A 20924-nucleotide genomic window follows, 5' to 3' on the forward strand; every position below is an offset into this window, starting at 1 on the left:
AGAAGTCGCGATTCAGTAGAATCACGCAATTTTGTATATCCTCTATCTATGGTCAATATGAAAAACTATCTATAAATTCTTCCGGGTTTTACATTTTTTTTAAATAAGGGGTTGGTTTGTGCGTGATAATTTTTTTGATACCGGGTCTGTTAGACATGCTCTTAGAAGGCGGTTTGGGAGAGGTGGCTGAGATATTTTTTCATTAGAACTTCCCATTTGATCCTGTAAAAATAAATTTACCTACTCGTATTTAACATAGTCAAAATATCTGCATCGCCGTCCAGCCCGTTACCTCTGGTCCTCTGCCGTGATTGTTTTTTCTTCTCATAGACAAAAATACCCCTTCACTTAACCACTATGTAATGCTGGGGAAAAGAAATCTAACCCTCGTCCATGTCCCCCGACTCAGCCGATAAAAGAGCTCTAGCGGCGGCGGCGGCGCCGGCGCCGGCGCATAGAAGCAGTGGCAAGAGGCTGAGAGCTATGGGAGACTAGGGGGTGGCTGTGGAGGGAGGACAGGTTAGGGTCAAGGATATGGATGGCGAGCCCGGCATGGCGGCGGAGGGCTGGCAAGGCGCGGCCGCGCCGTCGTGGTGGTCGGCGACGAGTGGCTCGGCTGGTGCACTTCCTCCTCCGCCAGCGCCGTCGCGGAAGCCTTGAGTGGAGCACCTGCTCCTACAGAAATGCGTCGACATCACCATCTCCGCGAGCGCGAGTGCCTGCAACGAGCGTCGCCTGCTCCTCCAATTACGTCCACGTTTCAGATAAGTTTGTATGATTAGTTTTTGTGATTTGCTTCTCTTGTTTCCTTTTCGAGCTGAATTCATACAATGACGTCCATGTTCCAAAAAAAATGTATGAATACTGAATGATTCTTCCGATTTGCTCCTATAGGAAATGAATTTGGCTACTGGATGTAAGGGAATGAAAATGAAAAGAATATTTGATACCTTCGTAAATACGGCTAATTGTGATTTTCCGTAAAAAAAATGCAGTACAAGAGAAAATACTCGCAATGTCGTGAAGGAGAAATTATGTGCTGTATGTGGTGAATGTGAACACGGATGTGACATGTGTGAACCTGGATGTTATGGTACTTGTAGATGTTTTGCGATCTATTCTCCATGTAGGTATGAACTGTGTGCGGGGATATGGTGTCAACTTACAGGGGAGTTTTTTTCCCAACTTTTGAGCATTTTGAATTAAAATCTGATGACGAAGTTTTTCAATTGAAGTCCATGAACAAATGTGTCACAGTATTTTTGCTTGTCTTTACAAAAAAATTGGCCACATAGTGCACCAGGGTCAAAAGTGTCTTTTCATGTTGCTGTTTAACACTGTTAGTGCTCAAAATGAACTAGAGTGTCATATTAGGCAACAAATTCTGACCAAGGGTCAAATAGGGTTAGGCAGGGTTGGATAAGCATTTCTCTCTCCATTCCCCAATTCCCCAATCCAGTAGCGACCGAGGGGTGAGGCCGACATGAGCCACCGCCGACCCTTGCCGTTGTCGCCGGAAGTCGTGCATCCGCTGGATGTCGACGATCTCCTCCATGAGATCATGCTGCGCCTCCCGCCGCAGCCGCCCTACCTCCTGCGTGCGTCCATCGTCTCCAAGCGCTGGCGAAGCCTTGCCACCGACCCCAAGTTCCTCCGCCGCTTCCCCATCCACCACCAAAAGCCGCCCCTTCTAGGCGTCTTCTCATGTACTAGGGGCGGCATTTCGTTCAGTTCCACTCTGGACCCGCCCTACCGCATCCCTCCTGAGCGCTTCTCCATGCGCCCACGTATCAGATCCAGCCAGATGTGCCTGGACGTCCGCCACGGACGCGTGCTCATCAACGACGACATGCGGAGTCGGGTAATTGTGTGGGACCCCATCACTGATGACCGCCGCGTTGTGGCCTTTCCGCCGCAGTTCAGCCACATGGGGATACACAGTGGGGCGGTGCTCTGTGCCGCCGGTGACCTGGGGCACGTGCATGGCGCCTGCCACTCAAGCCCTTTTAAAGTGGTTGCGATCATCAGCAACGAGCACGACGATGATGATCTTTCGGATGAAGATGATGATTATGAACCAGAAGTATTGGCTAGTGTTTACTCCTCCGAGACTGACATGTGGAGCGATCTAATCTCAACAGGTATTCTGGGCAGGGGTATTGACATCTCTCTTCGCAGCACACTTGTTGGTAACACCCTTTACTGGCTGCTGGAAAGCACTTTCATGCTTAAGTTTGATTTGGAGGCACAGAGAGCAGCTGTGACCGGGAGGTTTCCTGGTGCTCCTCGCGGTGGCAATCTTCAGATCATCCAGGCAGAGGATGGCACTGTTGGTTTTGCTGCTTTGTGCGGCTTCCATTACCACCGCTGCTTGCAAATCTGGGACAGGAAGATTGATTCTTATGGATTTCCCACGGGCGTGTTGCGGAAGACTGTTGAACTGCAGAAGATTCTTGGATTGGAGTCTACGATTGATGGCAAATCATATATACTGCACTATATGGAGGATGTTAAGGCAATCTTATTGCAGGTGCACTCATCTGTCTACATGATTCAGCTTGAATCATTGCAGCCTAAGAAACTTTTCGAAATCACAGATAATTGCATCTATCGTCCTTTCACAAGTTTCTATGCCGAAGGTAACTACTTTCTCGTCTGCTCGTCTTAACATTGCAGGACTCCTAAATCCAATTATTTTTCATAGGAATAACCAGTGTACTTCTGAACTGTTAACTATCAACTGAACTTTTTTTTAATGAACTTATAGCCTTGTTGTCTTTTATGTCTGTATGTTATCATTGAACTGCGGGCGTCTATGTTACTACCATTGTAGTGTATTATTGTTCACCTGCACACAATTAAATACCCAGCACAAGCCACATACAAGGTGGAAATTGGCAACAATCAAAGTACAAAGGTTACTTGAGTTGGAGACTATGACAAACGAGCAATTTAGCTGGGCAGATTTGGGGAGTAATACAGTTCTATTTGGACGCTCGGTACTTGTTTGAGTTTTTTTTATCACTGCTGATCTTGGTATTAACCGTAAATCTATAATATCTATCGTACCTTATAAAATAAGTAGTGTAAGTACTATTCTATTTCTATCTGTTTGTTGAGGAGTTGTCATGCAAGTGCTTGAATGTGGGAGGGCTTGAAATAAATATATGTGATAGAACATTTATTCAGTCCAGCATGGTGTGACTGATTTTTCCACATGTTATCATTGCTGTGGTCTTGGAAGGTGGTCTGCGTATTCGTCAGTTACTGAAAGGATCATTTGTATGCGTCAGGAAATAGCAAGCTTACAGAAGATGGAATGCCATTTATGTTGTTAGCCATTTTTATGAAATTTCTATTGTTAGCTGGGCTCTGCTGTTTCTCTAGCTGTGTCTAATATAGTAGGGTTATATCAGACTATGTATGAGATAAACAGTAATATAATATAAGATCATTGATTTGTATACTAGCTGATGCCACATCGTAGAATTAGGATTTACATGTCAATACACACCAGGTATATATTTTTTATGAACATGATTTTTGTGGTTGCTGCTGCCTATAGATATAAAATCATGATGACTATAGATAAAACAAAATTTTATCGATGTCCTCTTCTTGTACATGTACATCAATTGTGCTGATCGGATACCATGAGCTGCCTTAGATTTGAAGTAGACAACAGAAGCACTAAAAACTTATGTTTAAGCACCTGGTGTGTCACATCGGCAACTTGACTGCAGGTTGAATATAATTGGCAACTGGATAGAAGCATCTGGTGTATCTACCGAACTACCACTATAATTACAGTTGATCGTCTTTGTACAACTACTACATTACATTTTATTTTCAGCATGAGCCACATAAGAAGTGAAAATTGACAACAAACAATCTATGAAGTAGACTTTAACTGGAGTATCTTGTATGTCAAATGGGAACTTTATTGGCACATTTGAATAGTTGTGTTTCTCCTGTTAATAATTGTTTTTGTAAGATAGTGTTTATCATTGTTGATCTTGCTATTAATCACACTGGTATAGATGTTTCACTATTTCATCTTTTGTTGAAAAGTTAGTCTTCCATGTGACTGCATGCCTTAAACTGTACACTTGCCGCTTTTCCGCATTTTCAGTTGTTCAGTCCAATGTGGTTCTGAATTTTCATGTGTTATGTATGTTGTAGTCTGGATAAGTGGTCCACATATATGTCAGGTCCTGAGTCAAGAATCATCGCGCGAGAGATAGAATTATATTTGTGTTAGCTTTTTGACAATATTTTTGTTGTTAGCAGGATGCCCCGATATATATGCCTTATTTTCCTTGATGTGCTGATTTCTGTAGGGTCATATTGGACTATTTAAGAGATTAACTAGTAATACTATAATATGAGAACAACTGGGTTTTTTTCACGTGTCATGATTGTTGTAGTCTTAGAAGATGGTATGTGTATTCGTCAGTTGTTAAAAGGGGCATTAATATGCATCAGGAAACAGTAGCCTACAGGAAATAGAAGCCATTTTTATAAAGCTTTTGTTGTTAGCTGAGAGTTCTAATTGTGGTATCCTCTAGTTGTGTCCCATACTGGTTATATCGGACTATTGACAATATAAACCAGTAATATAATATGAGACCATTGATCTGTGTACTAGGTGATGTCACGTCGTAGAACTAGGATTTACATATCAATACACACCAGCAATATTATTTTTCGTATGAACCTGAATTTTGCTGTTGCTTATGCCTATAGATACGAGAGAAGTTTATTGCTGTCTTCATCTTGTACATGTGCATAATCCAGTGAAGTGGTTTTATCGCTAGAGCTGCCTCAAATTTGAAGTAGACAAGAAACACACTAAAGGGGTGTCAAATTGGCAGCTTGATTTGCACATTGAAGCTTAAAACTAGTTGCATGTTCTCATCTAAAAAATCTGCCGGTACAGGATTATTTTGTATTTCAGGTTGCTAGTTTGTTCATGCTGATCTTCCTCTTTTATAGCTTTCTAATACTCCCTCCGTCTCATGAAACTTGTCTAGAATTTGTCTAAATCTGTATGTATCTACACACATAGTAGATAGTGTCTAGATATATCCAAATTTTGACAAATCTAAGACGACTTTCGTGGGATGGAGGGAGTAGTATTTTACCTATTAGTGTTCAAATGTTCTGGCTAAAAATAATGAGCCACACTGCTGAATTAACTAATGTAACATGTGTTTGTGCAGAGGTGCCATTAGCAGTTTGAAGCAGGAGCAGCTTATCCCTGGATGATGTGCGCAGCCTGGGATGCGACTGAAGTCTGATTATTATGGCTACATGTACTGCAGCTGTCCTGCGGAAATCAACTAATATGTTGACTGGCGTAGTGCTTCATCTATCTATCTATCTATCTATCTATCTATCTATCTATCTATCTATCTATCTATCTATCTATCTATATCTAATAGTATGTCAGGATGTACTTGTTAACTGAAATCTGAAATGGTTGGGTAATGTCGCAGTGTTGGCCTTGACAATGGACCTCCAGTTTGACTTGGTGCTGGCGCCAAATTATGGTTTGCCAATGGTGTTGAGTACCTTTGATATATGTTTTACTACCTGCCAACGCCGTGCTGGTCCTTGTTAGAGGACACGAACTCTGCAGAGCCCGGGTTGCATGCGTATGCACTTGAGATGTGATAGATGTATTGATCGAGACGTGCCTCACTCTAGTGAGGATTTGAGCTCCCCGATAGACGTAGGGCCCGCTTGGTATGCTGTCATTGTTTAGGGGGGTTCTTAATTCTAGCATGAACCTCCTCGTTGAGCAGCCGTCTGAGGCTTTCTCTTTGTTTAGAATTGAAAGAGAAGTTTTTGATAGTGGGGTGTGTGGTGTATTAAAAGTGGATATAGACCCCGGACAAGAAAGCCTTTTCTTAAGCACAAATGCAGTACTACTTTTAGCAAGCAATCTCTTCTACAATAGGCGGTCTGATCAATCCAAAATATTGAGGCAGGATTTGGATTTAGAGAATCAAAAATCAATCAACCATCCCCAAACAAAGTGTGCTGGAGGGAAATGCTAAAGTCCCATTCCGAATTCCATTAAGGTTGTATTCCTACTAAAAAACTCTGGGCTATACTCTGCATCCCATCCCAGCTCGTAAGTAATCCTACTTCTGTATTAGCCTTTGAACAGCATGGGCCATGAAAAGACTGGAGAAGGAATGCAGTAGGATGATTCTATCTTTCCTATGTATGGGGCACACGATTCTCTTTCCATACACTAGTCAAAATCCATAATAGGGGAGGGTACCTAAATATCCATCCAGAGCGAGTTGCAATTCTTTTACTTACTACTTTTTGAAAGATTACACCTTCGACTATCTCTAAGCACGCATGTCCCACTATCTATATGTGAGAACAGGCTGTAAACACGCATGCCCCTCCTATCTATGAAAGAGAACAGGAATTCCCTACACCAACATATCTAGCGAGGGTCCTTCCAATCTACGAAAATAGGACCCTAGCTCGAGCCCATCTAGTGATTAAAGGTAAAGTGCTTCGGTACATTGGTGCAGGGGAATGCGTACCTACGCCTTTTAACTACCTTGGGGAGAGCGGACTCGCTGATGACCCTCCTTGGGAAACAAATGAAGTGGGTGGATTGGAGTTCGTCTCCGCCAATTAGAGATACGGTGTTGACCCAAGCTGAGTGAGTGAAGGCTCCGGCTTGACCTACTAGTTGTTTGCTATCAATAAATAACTAGCTGACAATATGCTATGCTTACTCTCCGAGCACTAAAGCTATCGAGAAGTGATGCAGGTTGTTGAAGGTCAGGCTCTCCGTCAAACAGAGAAATCTTAATCGTCAGAACAACGCTGAACCTAACTTGTACAAGAGTTGGTTAGAAAGTGCAAAAGTTGAGTAAGAAATCGCCATAGGGTGGCACGAACAGAAAGAAAGGCTTCTGCCAGTCGGAATAGGAATGCGAAATCCCAGTAAAAGGGTGTTCAGTCGAAGATAGGAGGATTCCTTTGATCCATACCATCATCTGACGGACTTCCTGCTAACTTCGTTAATTGCTCTTTATCGCTTAATAGAAGGGAAATTTCATGAGATATATGAAAAAAAAAATATCAATTGCCACCGGCGAGAAACAGCTTAAATAGACACAATTCGTAATAGATACAATTCGTGAGGAAGAAGTGATCAAAAGTACGAGGTCGGCATAGGAGATATGATGTGTCGGAGGCAAAAGGCACGGAGAAGTCAAGATCTTCCAAGATAAACCCATTCCGATGCCTATAAAATCAGGTGCACCGCGTCTATACTACAAAAGTTTGATAGGTTTCTTCGTATTTCTTCCACCGACATCGCTTTCTTATTCCTATGAAAATATCCCTGGTGTGGGAGGGAATGGTTTCCTTGTAATTCCTCCTTCTATATAGACAAATATGGGAAGACCTTTTCTCATAGATGGACCGACGATCTGAAATCCACAGAAAGATGTTAGCTTTGAGATTGCCCCATTAAAGGGAACCAACCAAGTGTTTCTCCGATCCGAATCTATAGAGAGCAATAGTGCGATTCAGTAAGAATATTTCACCTTTCACATACATACCTGTGCCTTAGCTTCCACGCAGGGTTCGACTAATGACTGAACCAAATCTGCATGACCAACATCGGTAGACTAATTTGGATCTGACCTGCCTATCCCAAATAGGAATCCTTGTTGCCAACTTCTTACTGCACAAAAGCAATGGAACAGTATCGTAAAGTGAAGTGAAGCAAACAAACCACTCCTTTGGAATTGGTGGACTTTACACACAGCCGACGACTGAGATGTGCCATTGTCATCGTCAAGATCGTCCATCACGACTTCTTTTCTTCTTTGGCAAGGACATTGTGCCCCTAAGTAGCAATGTTCTACTTCCGATAAAGAGGAGTTGTGACCGGAGGGAACAATGTACTAGCTCCGAAACTAACTAAGATATAGGGAAAAGGTCAATGAGTTGTGGTAAGAAGAGAATCCGTATCTCGTGTAGTCACGAGTCTAAAACTTACAACGCTGTGCGTCCCTGCATTTACGAAAGCTTAGTCTCTTTGTTCCTTGTCCGGGCCATGTTTGAAACATGCCGGCCCAAGGTGGGTAGAAGGGGCCCCATTGACCGGTGTGTTGGTTCTGCTGTCCGCGGCCACCATTACCACGACCACCGTTATATTTCTTGTAGTCGGCGAGTTCCCACGCATCTAATTCAGATCGGAGAACTCCACCTATCTACGTTATTACTTGTGAGTCACTTCACATCTATGCGAAATGTCTGCTGGTTGGTAGTGAGAGGACTCTTAGTACCCGCAAAAAAAGGGCGCTGGTGAAAAAAACAATCATTTGATTTAGTTTTCTTGCTCTCCCTTAGCAGCGGGAAAGGAGTCTATCTATCTGCCTAGCTTTGGTATATTTCTCCCAACGCAATTCAAAAACGAAAATTCCACGAATCCCTGAGGTGGATAAGTCCGACGACTCAGCAGCAGTGCGGAATTGAGTTTATAACCAAAAGGTTCGAAGAAGAAAGGCGCAGTATATAACCAACCCACCCATAGCCGGTCTAACTACTGAGAGATAAAAGTGCTTTTCTTTCCCTAAGAGTCCTCGAGTACACACATCTATTGCTGATCCTTTGCGAGATCAGGATGAGACCCTTCAGAATTGAGAATCAATCCATGTTAGGTCAACATCGAGACAGAGCATCTCAATTGGCTCTGTCAAGGAAGTGAAACAGGCATTCCTAGGTTCGGGTTACCATAGGATTGACCCTCAGCCAGGCCTCCGATTCCAAGGTGGGCCGCACCAGGCTAGGATTTCCTTGTATTGCAATACTAGATCTCTACGTGTTGTACTCCAACCCCTGTACTATATATAATATATGCAGCCATATAGTTTCAAGGCATCGCGGTTCAGCAGCCTCGACAATACCTCCCTTCTCCAATAGCAACTTCACGGAGTGACATGACCAGCCGCCGGTGCCGACCATCATCCATGGTACTGGAACCTCCTCTGGAAGACGACGACCTACTCCATGAGATCCTACTTCGCCTGCCCCCATAGCTGTCCTACCTCATGCGTGCCTCGCTTGTCTACAAGCGTTGGCGGCGTCTCACGGCCGACTCCCACTTTCTCCACCGCTTCTATCTCTACCACCAGAGGCCTCCCCACCTAGGCGTCTTCTCGCAACCTGGCTGGAGCATTATCTTCACACCGACGCTGGACTCACCCTGTCGCATACATCCCAAGCGCTTCTCCCTACGGCTCAACAATTGGCTGGGCTGGGATTTGGTCGAGTGCCGCCATGGACGCGTGCTCCTCCTCAACTGGCGGAAGCATCAAGTCATGGTGTGGGACCCCATCACCAACAATTGCAGCCTTGTGGACTTTCCACCAGAGATCTACATAACCTACACCATGGCGGTGCTATGCTCTGCCAACGACAAGGGTCACGTCCATGGTAGCTGTCACTTGTGGCCTTTTAAAGTGGTCCTGCTGGCCGGGCACCTATGTCAGCGATGGTGATCAAACCGTCACGGGTGTTTACTCCTCCAACACCGGCTTATGGGGTGATCTCACCTCAACAGTTCTTCCAGATAAGTATAGGAGTATTTGTATGGATATTTCCAGTTCAAGCACACTTGTTGGTAGCGCCCTTTACTGGTTGAGTAGCAGTGCTATAGTTGCGTTTGATACGGATAAACAAAGGCTAGCTGTGATCGAGAATCCTTTTAGGGCTAAACGTGTTGACAGTGTTCAGATCATCCAAGGGGAGGATGACGGTCTTGGCTTAGCTGCTTTCCGTGGTGCTGACTACAACCAACGCTGCCTCGAAATATGGGAGAGGAATCCTAATCCTTATGGCGTTGCTACATGGATGTTGAGCGAGTCCATTATACCGCAGAAGATATTTGGGAATTACACGGCGATGCCACATGTAGTGCAATCTAGAGGGTGTTCATGCAATATTTGTACGGGTGCAATCTTATATCTTCATGGTTCAACTTGAGTCGATGCAGTCTAAGGAACTTTTTAGAAGCAAAAATAATTATATGGGCACCTATCATCCATTCACAAGTTTCTATACGAATGTAACCGTACTTATGAAATTGATTCCTTCCCAGCCTCCCGTAACCCTCCAGCCTCCCCAGCCCTAAACGCCGCCGCCGCCACCGCCGGTAGCGCCGCCGGGGCAAAGACCCTCGGGGCATGGCGGCGGCGGGGGCCCTTCCTCGTCGACGCCTGGTGGACGGCGGCCGGAACTCCTTCCTCGACGCATGGCGGGCGCGCGGATGGGTTGGGCGGCGGCGGCCTGCGCTGCGCCCCTTCTCCCGTCGGCTCTCCCCTGGTGGATCGGCCGGCGCGGTTGGGATGGGCGGCGGCAGCCAGCGCTGTGGCCTCTCTCCTCCCGTCGGCTCTCCGCAGCACTCCGGCAGGGGCTGGTGGTGGGCGGCGGCCAGGCTCATGGCCTGCGCCAATTTCCCCCCGCCTCTCGCTGGTGAGTGGAGGCGATCTCGGGCTTCACCCGCGACACGAGGTCGCCCGGGGCAGCAGCCTTGGGTACGACGGTGGAGGTGGCCCTCTTCTTTGCTGGAGAGGGTCGGCCTGCGGTTGGTGGTGGTGGATCTATCGATCTATCACCGCGTTCCGGCGGCGAGATGGAGATGCTTGGAAGCCGACGACGGAGTCGCCGGTGGAGGGTTGGAGTGGCCAGCCCGGGATGGTCGCCGACGTGGGGGTCTGACCTGAATAAAGGCGGTGGTCCTAGGGTCTCTCTTGCGTGAAGAGGAAGACCTACCGGAGGCCTAGACTCGTGATCTAGCCGGAGTGTTGAGTTCCGGAAGGCTCCGCCGGCAAATGTAATAGTGTTTTTTGCCTGGAGTTTGCTGGATCGGTGGTATTTGGTCGTGCGCACCCATGCTTTTATTCCGACCGATTGGTTCTGGAGGGAGCGGCGCGAAGCTCTTTTTCTGTGTTAACATCAAGTGACTATGGATCCATGATGAAAGTCGGAAGAAGAGAAGTTCATGAAGGCCGGAGGGGAGGACTAGCTAAGGGAGGTTCAAGTCTCCGCGTTGTTGAGGGACTTGCTTGGTGTTCCGGGCTTCACAGCAGCGGTATGAAAGTGGGGGCGACAACACAGGTGAAGTTCAGAGTCCTACCTTTCAGGGTGAAAACCCAAAGTCTGGCCTTAACTGGTTGTGCCTGGCAATGACCTTGTTGGAGACATTGTTTTGAGAGCGGGGACTATCTTCAGGGTGAAAACCTAAGATCGTTGATCGGGCGACGATGGTGTTAGCGCACTGTTCCCTTCTTGGAGGCGTCGTTTTTGGAGGTTCTGTATTTCAGGTGTTGTCTTGGCGGTGAATGTATTGCTGTTGTTAGGCCCGAGATACTGTAGCGGGACTTTTGTTTCTTAGTTTTCTTTTCTTTTTTTGGGTGTGTGCATCCGTAGTGCCATTAGGGTGGTGCGTTGTTGCAGAGGCTGGGTGTAATTGGTATTGTTTTGATATTAATATATTCCCTTTATCGAAAAAAAAATAAAATTGATTCCAGTTATTTTCTACACATGGTTTGCTAGAATAACTTTACTGTACTTCTGAAGTGTCACTATCAACTTGAATTTCCCCATAAACTTATAACTTAAAGCCACATTGTTTTCTATGTAATCAAGTTGAACGGCCCTCTAAGGAACTACCATGGTACTTTACTATGGTTCTCTGTACACTGTACATAGTTTTTTTTTTTTGCATGAGCCACACCCAACAGTTGGGCCAACATTTCTCAGCTCAGGCCCAAGTTTTTCGGGCCGGGCTGCCCATGGCCAGGTCCCCGTTACACTCTGCTGTCAGTTTTTCTTTTTTGGACAAAAATACCCCTAAGTAATTACGCAACGCTGTGGACAAAAAAAAACCTTTTACTGTCGTCCCTGTCCCCGACTCGAGCCGGTGGCGGCGGCGCATAGAATAGAAGCAGCGGCGAGACGCGATAGCTATGGGAGACTAGGGGGTGGCTGTGGAGGGTGGCCAGGTTGGGGTCAAGCCTATGGATGGAGCCCAGCGCGGCGGCGGAGGACTGGCAAGGCGCGGCGGCGCTGTCGTGGTGGTCGTCGACGAGGGGTTCGGCTGATGCACCCTCGATCCTGCGCTCCAGCACTGCCTCCTCCGCCAGCGTCGTCGTGGAGCTGCGTCGACATCACCATCTCCGCGAGCGCGAGTGACTGCAACGAGCGTCGCCTGCTCCTCCAATTATGTCCACGTTCCAGATAGGATTGTACTATGATTAGTTTTCGTGATTTGCTTCTGTGGTTTCCTTTTCGATCTGAATTCATACAATTAATTACGTCCGAATGCTGAACGAATCTTCCGATTTGCGCCTATGCGAAATTACTTTTGCTTTTGTCTGTTGGATCTTGCATGTATCAAGTTTCTTCAAAGATTATCGCAAGGATCTTTGTATGAATATTTCTGTGGTGGATCTTCACCTCTATGATCCGGGACGGTAAGGGAATGAAAATGAAAAGAATATTTGACACCTTCGTAAAAACTGAGCTAATTGTGCATTCCCATAAAAAAAATACTACAAGAGAAAATACCCGCAATGTTGTGAAGGAGAAACTACGTGATGTACCTGAAACTATATGTGGTGAATGTGAACATGGATGACATGTGTGAACCTGGATGCTTATGACACTTGTAGATGTTGTTGTGCGGTCTATTCTCCATATACGTATGAACTGTGTGCAGGAATATGGTGTGGGGAGATTTTGCCCAACTTTTGAGCCTTTTGAACTAAAATCTGAGGAGGATTTTTTTTTCAGTTAACATATGTAAGTCGGTTCTGTGACCAAATGTACGGGTCTTATTTGGTCGTTTAGCCGTGAACAAATATGTCACATTATTCTTGCTTGTTTTTACAACAACAAAAAATGGTCACATAGCGCACCAGGGGTAAATGCGTCTTTTCATGTCGCTGTCCGGCAGTGCTCGAAAAATGAACTAGAGTGTCATATTAGGTAACATATTCTGGCCAGATGTCAAATAGTGAAGAAAAAATTTCCAATGTCAAATAGGGAAGCAGATTTTTAGGTAGTGTCAAATAAGGAATTATCTGAAAACCCCAAATCATCTCTCCATTCCCCATTCCCAGATCCAATACTGGCCGAGGGGTGAGGGCGACATGAGCCACCGCCGCCGTCGACGACTCTCGTTGTCATCGCCGGAATTGGTGAATCCACTGGATGATGATGACCTCCTCCACGAGATCATGTTGCGCCTCCCGCCGCAGCCCCCCTACCTCTTGCGTGCATCCATCGTCTCCAAGCGCTGGCGCCGCCTCGCCACCGACCGCAAGTTCCTCCACCGCTTCCGCATCCACCACCGGAAGCCTCCCATCCTCGGTGATTTCTCGTATCAACGCGGAAAATTCTTGTTCAGATCCTACCTCGATCCACCCTACCGCATCCCTCCCGAGCGCTTCTCCCTACAACCCAGCGGCAGCAAGCAATGGACTTGCCTCGACTGCCGCCATGGATTCCTACTCTTTGATGACATGATATCGAGTCAGGTAATTGTGTGGGACCCCATCACAGATGACCTCCACATCATTCCATATCCGCTGCGGTTCCACGAATCTAGGATTGTGCTAATCCAGAGTGGGGCGGTGCTCTGTGCTGCTGCCGACCAGGGCCATGTTCATGGCGCCTGCCACTCGAGCCCTTTCAAAGTGGTTGTGCTGAGCAGCTACCCGCACAAAGATGAAGCCGCCAATGAAATTATCACCTTCGCAAGCGTTTACTCTTCAGACACTGTTGGCATATGGAGTGATCTCGTATCAACAACACTTCCGTGGAGCGCTATAATGTTTCCAATTCGCAGCACACTTGTCGGTAACACCCTTCACTGGCTGCTTGCGATGAATACCACTGGCATACTTGAGTTTGATTTGGATACACAGAGGCTCGCTGTGACCAAGAGGCCTCTTGGTGCTCCTCCTTGCGATGATAGTGTTGAGATCATCCAGTCAGAGGATGGCGGTGTTGGCTTCGCTGCATTGTCTGGCCCTCGCTACCGCCCATGTTTGCAAATATGGGACAGGAAGGTCGATCCTCATGGAGTTATCACATGGGTGTTGCGGAAGACTCTTGAACTGCAGAAGATTCTTGGATTGGAGTCTAGGATTGAGAATAACAAATTATCTATGCTGCACTATTCGGATGATGTTCATGCCATCTTTTTGCGGGTGCAGTCATCTGTCTACATGGTTCAGCTTGAATCTATGCAGTCTAAGGAACTTGTCAAAAGAATCTGTAGTTCCATCTATCTGCCTTTCACAAGTTTCTGGACCGAACCTTGCTCATCTTAACATAGCACGACTCCTAATCCAATTGTTTTTCATAGGAATAACTAGTGTACTTCTGAAGTGTTAACTACAAACTTAACATTTTTTTATTAACTTATAGCCTTTTCTTTTTTGAGAAAACGCAAAAGACTTTTGCGTTTCATTTCATTGAAAAGATAGATAGTTTTACAGTCCTCCTAGGAGGCGGGGTACAGATACGATAATGTGTCTCAGTGCACATCCCAGGTCGTCAGTAGCACTACCCTAATGCCTTTCGCACCGGCCCTAGCCCAAAGAGTAGCCTCTTCGAAGATCTCGTTCACCAGGTCATGCACCGAGGCCTGGGCTCTGTCAAAAACACACGAATTGCGATGTTTCCAGATCAGCTATGGCGTGAGCAGGGTGAAGGAGTCCAGTCCTTTGCGCATGGGCGTCGGGGTCAGCTGCCTGGCCTTGCGTCACCACTCATCAAGGGAGGCGGCGTCGTCGTCGGGCGGCTGGCAAGTCATGCGTAGACGAGCCAGCACCTCATGCCAGACCTATCGTGAGAAAGGATAGGCGAGGATGAGATGATGCATGGTCTCTGGCATCTGGTCGCAAAGGAGGCAGGGGGATGGTGCTGTAGGCCTCGTCTGGCTAGGCGTTGGGCGGTCTAGCAGCGGTCCATGCCGGCGAGCCAACTGAAGAATTTGACCCTCGGCGGCGCCCACGTCTTCCAGGTAAGCTTCCAGGAACTGGAAGTGGTGGAGCCCTGGAACTGCGCCTGGTAGCAGGACTTGGCGGTGTAAGTGCCGCTGTCCGTCCACTTCCAGATCAGCCTATCGAGCTCCAGGCCTAGCGTCGTGCGCGATACGGCCGCCCAAAGCGCCAGGTATTGGCCAATCTTGTGCACGCCGAGAAGGCCGTGGATGTCCTGAGCCCACCCAGGCATTTCCATGCAGCCCTTGGGCGATGGTCCTGACCTTGCGTTGGCGCTTGGGGATGCAATCGTAGAGCCTGGGCGCTATCTCCCGAACAGCGCGGCCGTCGATCCACTGGTCTTCCCAAAACAGAGCGTTCTGGCCGTTCCCAACCGCCATGGTGGTGGAGGCAAAGAACAGCGCTCGCTCCTCGGCCGTGAACTGTAGGTCCAGGTCGCTCCACGCCCGCCGATCGTCCGTGCGGGAGAGCCAGAGCCAGCGTAGTCGCAGCGCGAGGCCCGTCCGCTCCATGTCTGGCACGCCCAGGCCGCCGTACGAGATGGGCCTGCACACGCGCTTCCAGTTGACATGGCAGTTGCCGCCCTTGGCCTCCCTCTTTCCCTCCCACAGGAATCCCCTCTTGATCTTGTCGATGAGCTTTAGGGTTTTCTTGGGAAGTCCAAGCACAAGTTGCTGGTGGATGGGGATGGCGCTGATCACCGCTTTGACCAGGGTCGCTCGTCTTTTATGTTTTTATGTTATCATTGAACGGTGGGTGCCTATGTTACTACCATGGTAATGTATTATTGTTCCTCTGCACACACACTTCATTTTTTGAAGGGGAAAAGGGATTAAATTAATTTATGACAGGATTACAATCATCAGCTAATGCTTTGGCGATTTCTGGAGTTTTCTTCTGGATTTTTTTTTATGTTTTTATGACTGCAGTTTTCTTATGAACCCTACGAACTCTAGCTAGTTCATGGCTTACCATGTTAGCATCCCTACTGATCTTAGCTAGTCTAGTAACCTTTTCCCTAAACAACTCACAAATTACACTGATGCGGAAGCTGAACGCATAAATAGATGAATTTGGTGTGCTATCTTTTATTAGCTCAGTTGCCTCCGCGCAATCAGTTTCGATTTTGAAGTCTGATGGTGACCAATGCAGAGCAAGTTGCATTCCTTCCTTGATCGTCATCATTTCAGCTTCTGTCGCGTTTCGACACTGCTTCAGTTCTCGACAAGTTGCGTAGATAACCTGTCCTTCATGGTCACGTAGTACCATCCCTGTACCCCGCGGGGAGAGAAAGCGCAATCAACAATCAGTTTTGCAGTGCCCTCTCATGGCAGCATCCATTTCTTCGTGACTTTCTGTCATCCATCCTCCTGATCACACTGCCTGCTGAATCCTTCATTCACGGAGATGATCATTTTCCCTTTTACCACATCGAAGTCTGGTCTTTGCTTGATCATCAGCACGGAGTTAAGGTAACTGACAAGGAACTGTCGAGATCCCTCCACAGGTGGGCATGGTTTATTATGGGTGAGTTCATTGTCCCATACTCTCCAGATTGTCATCAGTGTCATGGCCTGCTGGGTTTCAGACAAGGAGCGCAGTAAGTGAAGCAACCAATCGTCTCACGTATGGACTATCAGGCTATCTGACGGGAGTTCCCAGACCTCTATTAGCGCACGTGCATGCAGACACCGGCCAAAGACATGGAACGTGTCACTCCCACATATTTGGCAAATTGCTGCTGTAGCCATACCTCTCCTGCTCATGTTCACCTGAGTTGCAATAGGATTGCGGCACACCTTCCAAGCTAGAACCTTCATCTTTGGTGGGATAGGACATTGCCATATAATTTTCCAGCTTGGTCTAGCCCCACTTGGTCGCGCACTAGTTGCCCCTCGATCTTAAGTACACCTCTTTTTAGCACAAACCACATACGGGGTGAAAAATTGCCAACAAATACAACATTTAGGGGAGTGAAATACAGTTCTATTCGGTAATTGTCTCTGTGAAAAAATTATCACTGCTGATCTTGCTATTAAAAGTAAATCTATAACAGCTATCATACCTTAAAAAATATGTAGTGCTATTCTATTTCTATATTTTATTGAGTTTTCCTAGAAGTGTTTGGATGGGAGAGGTTTGAAATAGTTGTAGACAGAAAGTAGATAGCCGATTGCGTGCCTTCGATTGTGTAGTAGCCAAAAAAAATTCTCATTTTCAGTTAGTGCAGTGTGGTTACTATTTTTGTTTTCAGATGCTATGATTATTGTGGTCTTAGAAGGTGGTGTGCATATTCGCCGGTTGCTGAAAAGAGCATTAGTCGGCGTCAGGAGATGGAATAACATTTCTGTTGTTAGCCATTTTTGTGAAGTTTTTGTTGTTAGATTGGCGCTGCTATTTTATTTTTACGAGTTCTGATTGTGGTATCCTCTATGTGTGTCCAACTGTAGGGTGTAGGGTTATATCGGACTATTTATAAGCTAAACCAGTAATATAGATGTCACATCCTAGAACTAGGATTTATGTATCAATGTACACCAACTTTATTATTTTTCGTATGAACATGAATTTTGTGGTTGCTGATGCCTTGTATATAAAATCATTATGCCTATAAACACTAGGATTTTACGTATCAATGTACACCAGCAGTATTATTTTTCGTATGAAACATGAGTTTTGTGGTTGCTGATGCCTATGGATATAAAATCATAATGCCTATAGATACAAGAAAAGTCCACTGCTGTCCTCTTCTTGTACATGTGCATACTCCAATGGTACTGATTTTATAGCATGAGCAAACACACTGAAGGTGTGTCAAATTGCCAACTTGATTTGCACACTGAAGCTTAAAACTAGTTTCATGTTTTCATCTAAGTAATCTGACGGTGCATGACTATTTTGTTTTTCAGGCAAGCAGGTTGCTAGTGCGTTCCCCCGATAAAAAGAAAAGGAAAAGGTTGGTAATGTGTTCATACTGATCTTCCTGTTTTATCACTTTCTTATACTATTTTTTACCTGGCAGTGCTCAGATGTTCTGGCTAAATTTATTGAGCCACATGTTCCTTTAGTGTGAAGTTAATACTGCTGAGTTAAGTAATGTAAGATGGGTTTGTGCATAGGTGTCTTTAGCAGTCTGAAGAAGCAGCAGCTTATCACTAGATGATGTGCAGCCTGGGATGCGACTAAAGTCTGATTATGTCCATGTCTATGTCTACATGTACTGCAGCTGTCTTGCCGTAATCTTCAAATATGTTAAACTGTGGAGTAGTACTTCATAATGGAGCATTATGTACTTGTCAACTAAAGTCTGTCAAATGGAGCATTATGTACTTGTCAACGTAAGTCTAAAATATTTGTGTTAATTAGGCTGTGTTGGCCTTGACAATCGATTGTAATCCATCACCGGTTTGACTTGGTGCTGACGCCAAATTATGGGTGCCAATTGCCTGGTGTTGAGTTGAGTACATCTGATATGTTTTACTTGGTAATGCTGTGCTGGCCCTCGTTATGGGTGTTGTTAGCTAGCGGGTGACCGTGGCAACGGGTGTATTTCTGACAGACCCGATTTGTTCGTGTAGCTGTCGGAACGGAGGGGAACAAGAAGACTTGTCTCAGACTGCAAAGGGGGTCACCTCTCGTTGCATACAGGGCACAAGAATGCCTCGGTTTTCCATTTACAGTGTCACGGTTGAAGCTTTCCTCGTGTCATTCCTGATGCAGCAAGCTGGAGGCCAGTCTTCCTTTTTTTAGTCCGAAGGAGGCAAAAGCTTTGTCTGCTATATTGACATAGCATGCTCGTAATCCCTGTCGAAATTCCATCTCGATCTCCTGATTCGTCTTAGTTCGTCAGCTTGAAAAGGACACGCAGTGCCCTCACCGTATCAGCAGCAGCCTGATCAGTGAACATTTTTGCAAACTCGTCGAGTGCTTGATCAGTGTGGACCTGTCCATCCTGGATGGTTCCCAGGTTTCTACAAACGAAAGCCCCTGCTTCTTTCGCTATCGGCTTCTCTCTGCGCTTTGGCCTTGACCCGACAGAGGGAAACACCAGTGGCATGGATGGCCAGCTGTCTTCCTTCGCGCCTTCACCAAATCAAAATCAGTTAGATTGTACCATCATTAGCTTACTTGGCAAGAAACCAGCATGTGAGGGTCTTGTTTCGAATTAATAGAGCATCTTCAGCCGCGACCTCCAAAGCGTCCCAAAAGGGATTTAGGGCGCGCTGTTTGACCGTCCTAGTAGCGCGTCCCAAAGCTCTTTTGCTTCCGGCGCGGTCCACGAGGCCATCCCGCTACACTGGAAATACTGCGGGGGCGCCAGATGCAACAAAAAGCGACGTCGGTTCCCACCTGCTAGCGACCACACACGATACCATTGCTTCGCGCCTCCTCTCCTTCGCATCCCGCCCCTCCACCGCCGCTCAAATCGCCAGCCACCACCGACGCAATACTTTGACTGTGTTGGACTATGCCGCGACACTGACTCGTATATCAGTCATGGAAGCTCAAAAGAGAGGCATCAACTGGCGTCGGCCCCTTGATCTAGCCCAACTTCTATTTATTTGCTTTGTTATTTGTTAACGCTTAATTTAAAAACAATATTTTCAAACACATTTATTTATATGGTATGTTTAAGTAAAATTTTAAAAAAATTGGGGGTCGCATCTGTAGATGCGGCTGAAAACCGACGCATCCTAAAAGTGGCAACGTCCTTAGAGCATGTCTAGCAGGCCCCTCAAAATGCTGGAACCCCATATTATTCCGGCAGGATAGGGGTGAGGGCGAAATGAGCCGTCTAGCAGGCCCCGTATTCGGGCCGAAGAATACGGGCCCCGTCAAACTCACCCCGCCGCCCCCTACAAATAGAGGGTGAAGGTGCGAGTGGGGGTCCAAACCCTCACTCGCAACCCTAGCCCCGCCATGCGCTGCCGCCAGCCATAACCACTCCTGGGAGGAATTCCCACACGCACGCCGCCGCATTTGCACCGCCGCCAGCCATGAGCGCACAGCGTAGGAGCAGCCTCTCGCCCGCCGCCGGATCGAAGCGTTCCCGCGAGCCGGCCACAGTGGAGGAGGCGTGGCGCCGCCACTTCAAATTCTCCGCCGCCGGGAGTCGGCGTGCGGCGTGCAAGTACGTCGGCTCCGAGTGGATGTCGCCGACGCTCCGGGACTTCGCGGAGGGCGAGCGCTACCACAAGTTCGACCCGCCGTTGAAGCCGATGAGCGGCGACGATTTCGAGAAGTGGCGGAGCGCGTGAGAGCAGGAGCGCGCGTGGAAGGCCGCATGGGAGGGGAGCTCCAGCGGCGGAGCGCCGCGAGCCGACGACGAGGAAGAGGAGGCGGAGGAGGGGGAGGACCCCCTCTTCTTGGAGGCGGTGGCCGCGTCCAAGAAGGAGGCCACCGACAAGGCTCGGGCAGATGTGGAGGAGGCGGCGCAGGCCATCGCGCCGTCAAGGAGATGAAGGCTCGGAGGCCGCCGCCACTGCAAAAATCATCACCCTCGACGAGTAGGCGCATCCCTAGCATTGTAGAAGTCGCGATCCAGTAGAATCACGCAATTTTGTATATCCTCTATCTATGGTCAATATGAAGAACTATCTATAAATTCTTCCGGGTTTTACATTTTTTTTAAATACGGGGTGAAATAAGGGGTTGGTTTGTGCGTGACAATTTTTTTGATACCGGGTCTGTTAGACATGCTCTTAGAAGACGGTTTGGGAGAGGTGGCTGAGATATTTTTTCATTAGAACTTCCCATTTGATCCTGTAAAAATAAATTTACCTACTCGTATTTAACATAGTCAAAATATCTGCATCGCCGTCCAGCCCGTTACCTCTGGTCCTCTGCCGTGATTGTTTTTTC

At 47.0% G+C, this 20924-nt stretch overlaps 2 protein-coding genes across 2 annotated transcripts; both read left to right on the forward strand.

The window, feature by feature from the left end:
- Positions 1 to 364: 364 nt before the first annotated feature.
- Positions 365 to 5594, forward strand: LOC127344268 (uncharacterized). Its single transcript, XM_051370501.2, has 2 exons — positions 365 to 2639; positions 5223 to 5594. Exons 1-2 carry the CDS (start codon positions 1484 to 1486, stop codon positions 5240 to 5242), a joined length of 1176 nt encoding a protein of 391 aa, XP_051226461.1. The 5' UTR covers positions 365 to 1483; the 3' UTR covers positions 5243 to 5594.
- Positions 5595 to 13202: 7608 nt separating this feature from the next.
- On the forward strand, positions 13203 to 14921 carry LOC127339978 (uncharacterized). The gene is made up of 2 exons (XM_071827573.1): positions 13203 to 14285; positions 14745 to 14921. The coding sequence occupies exons 1-2, from the start codon at positions 13203 to 13205 to the stop codon at positions 14919 to 14921; spliced, it is 1260 nt and encodes a 419-aa protein (XP_071683674.1).
- Positions 14922 to 20924: the final 6003 nt, after the last annotated feature.

This window comes from Lolium perenne, chromosome 3, assembly GCF_019359855.2.
Source record: "Lolium perenne isolate Kyuss_39 chromosome 3, Kyuss_2.0, whole genome shotgun sequence".
Taxonomy (NCBI): Eukaryota; Viridiplantae; Streptophyta; class Magnoliopsida; order Poales; family Poaceae; genus Lolium; species Lolium perenne.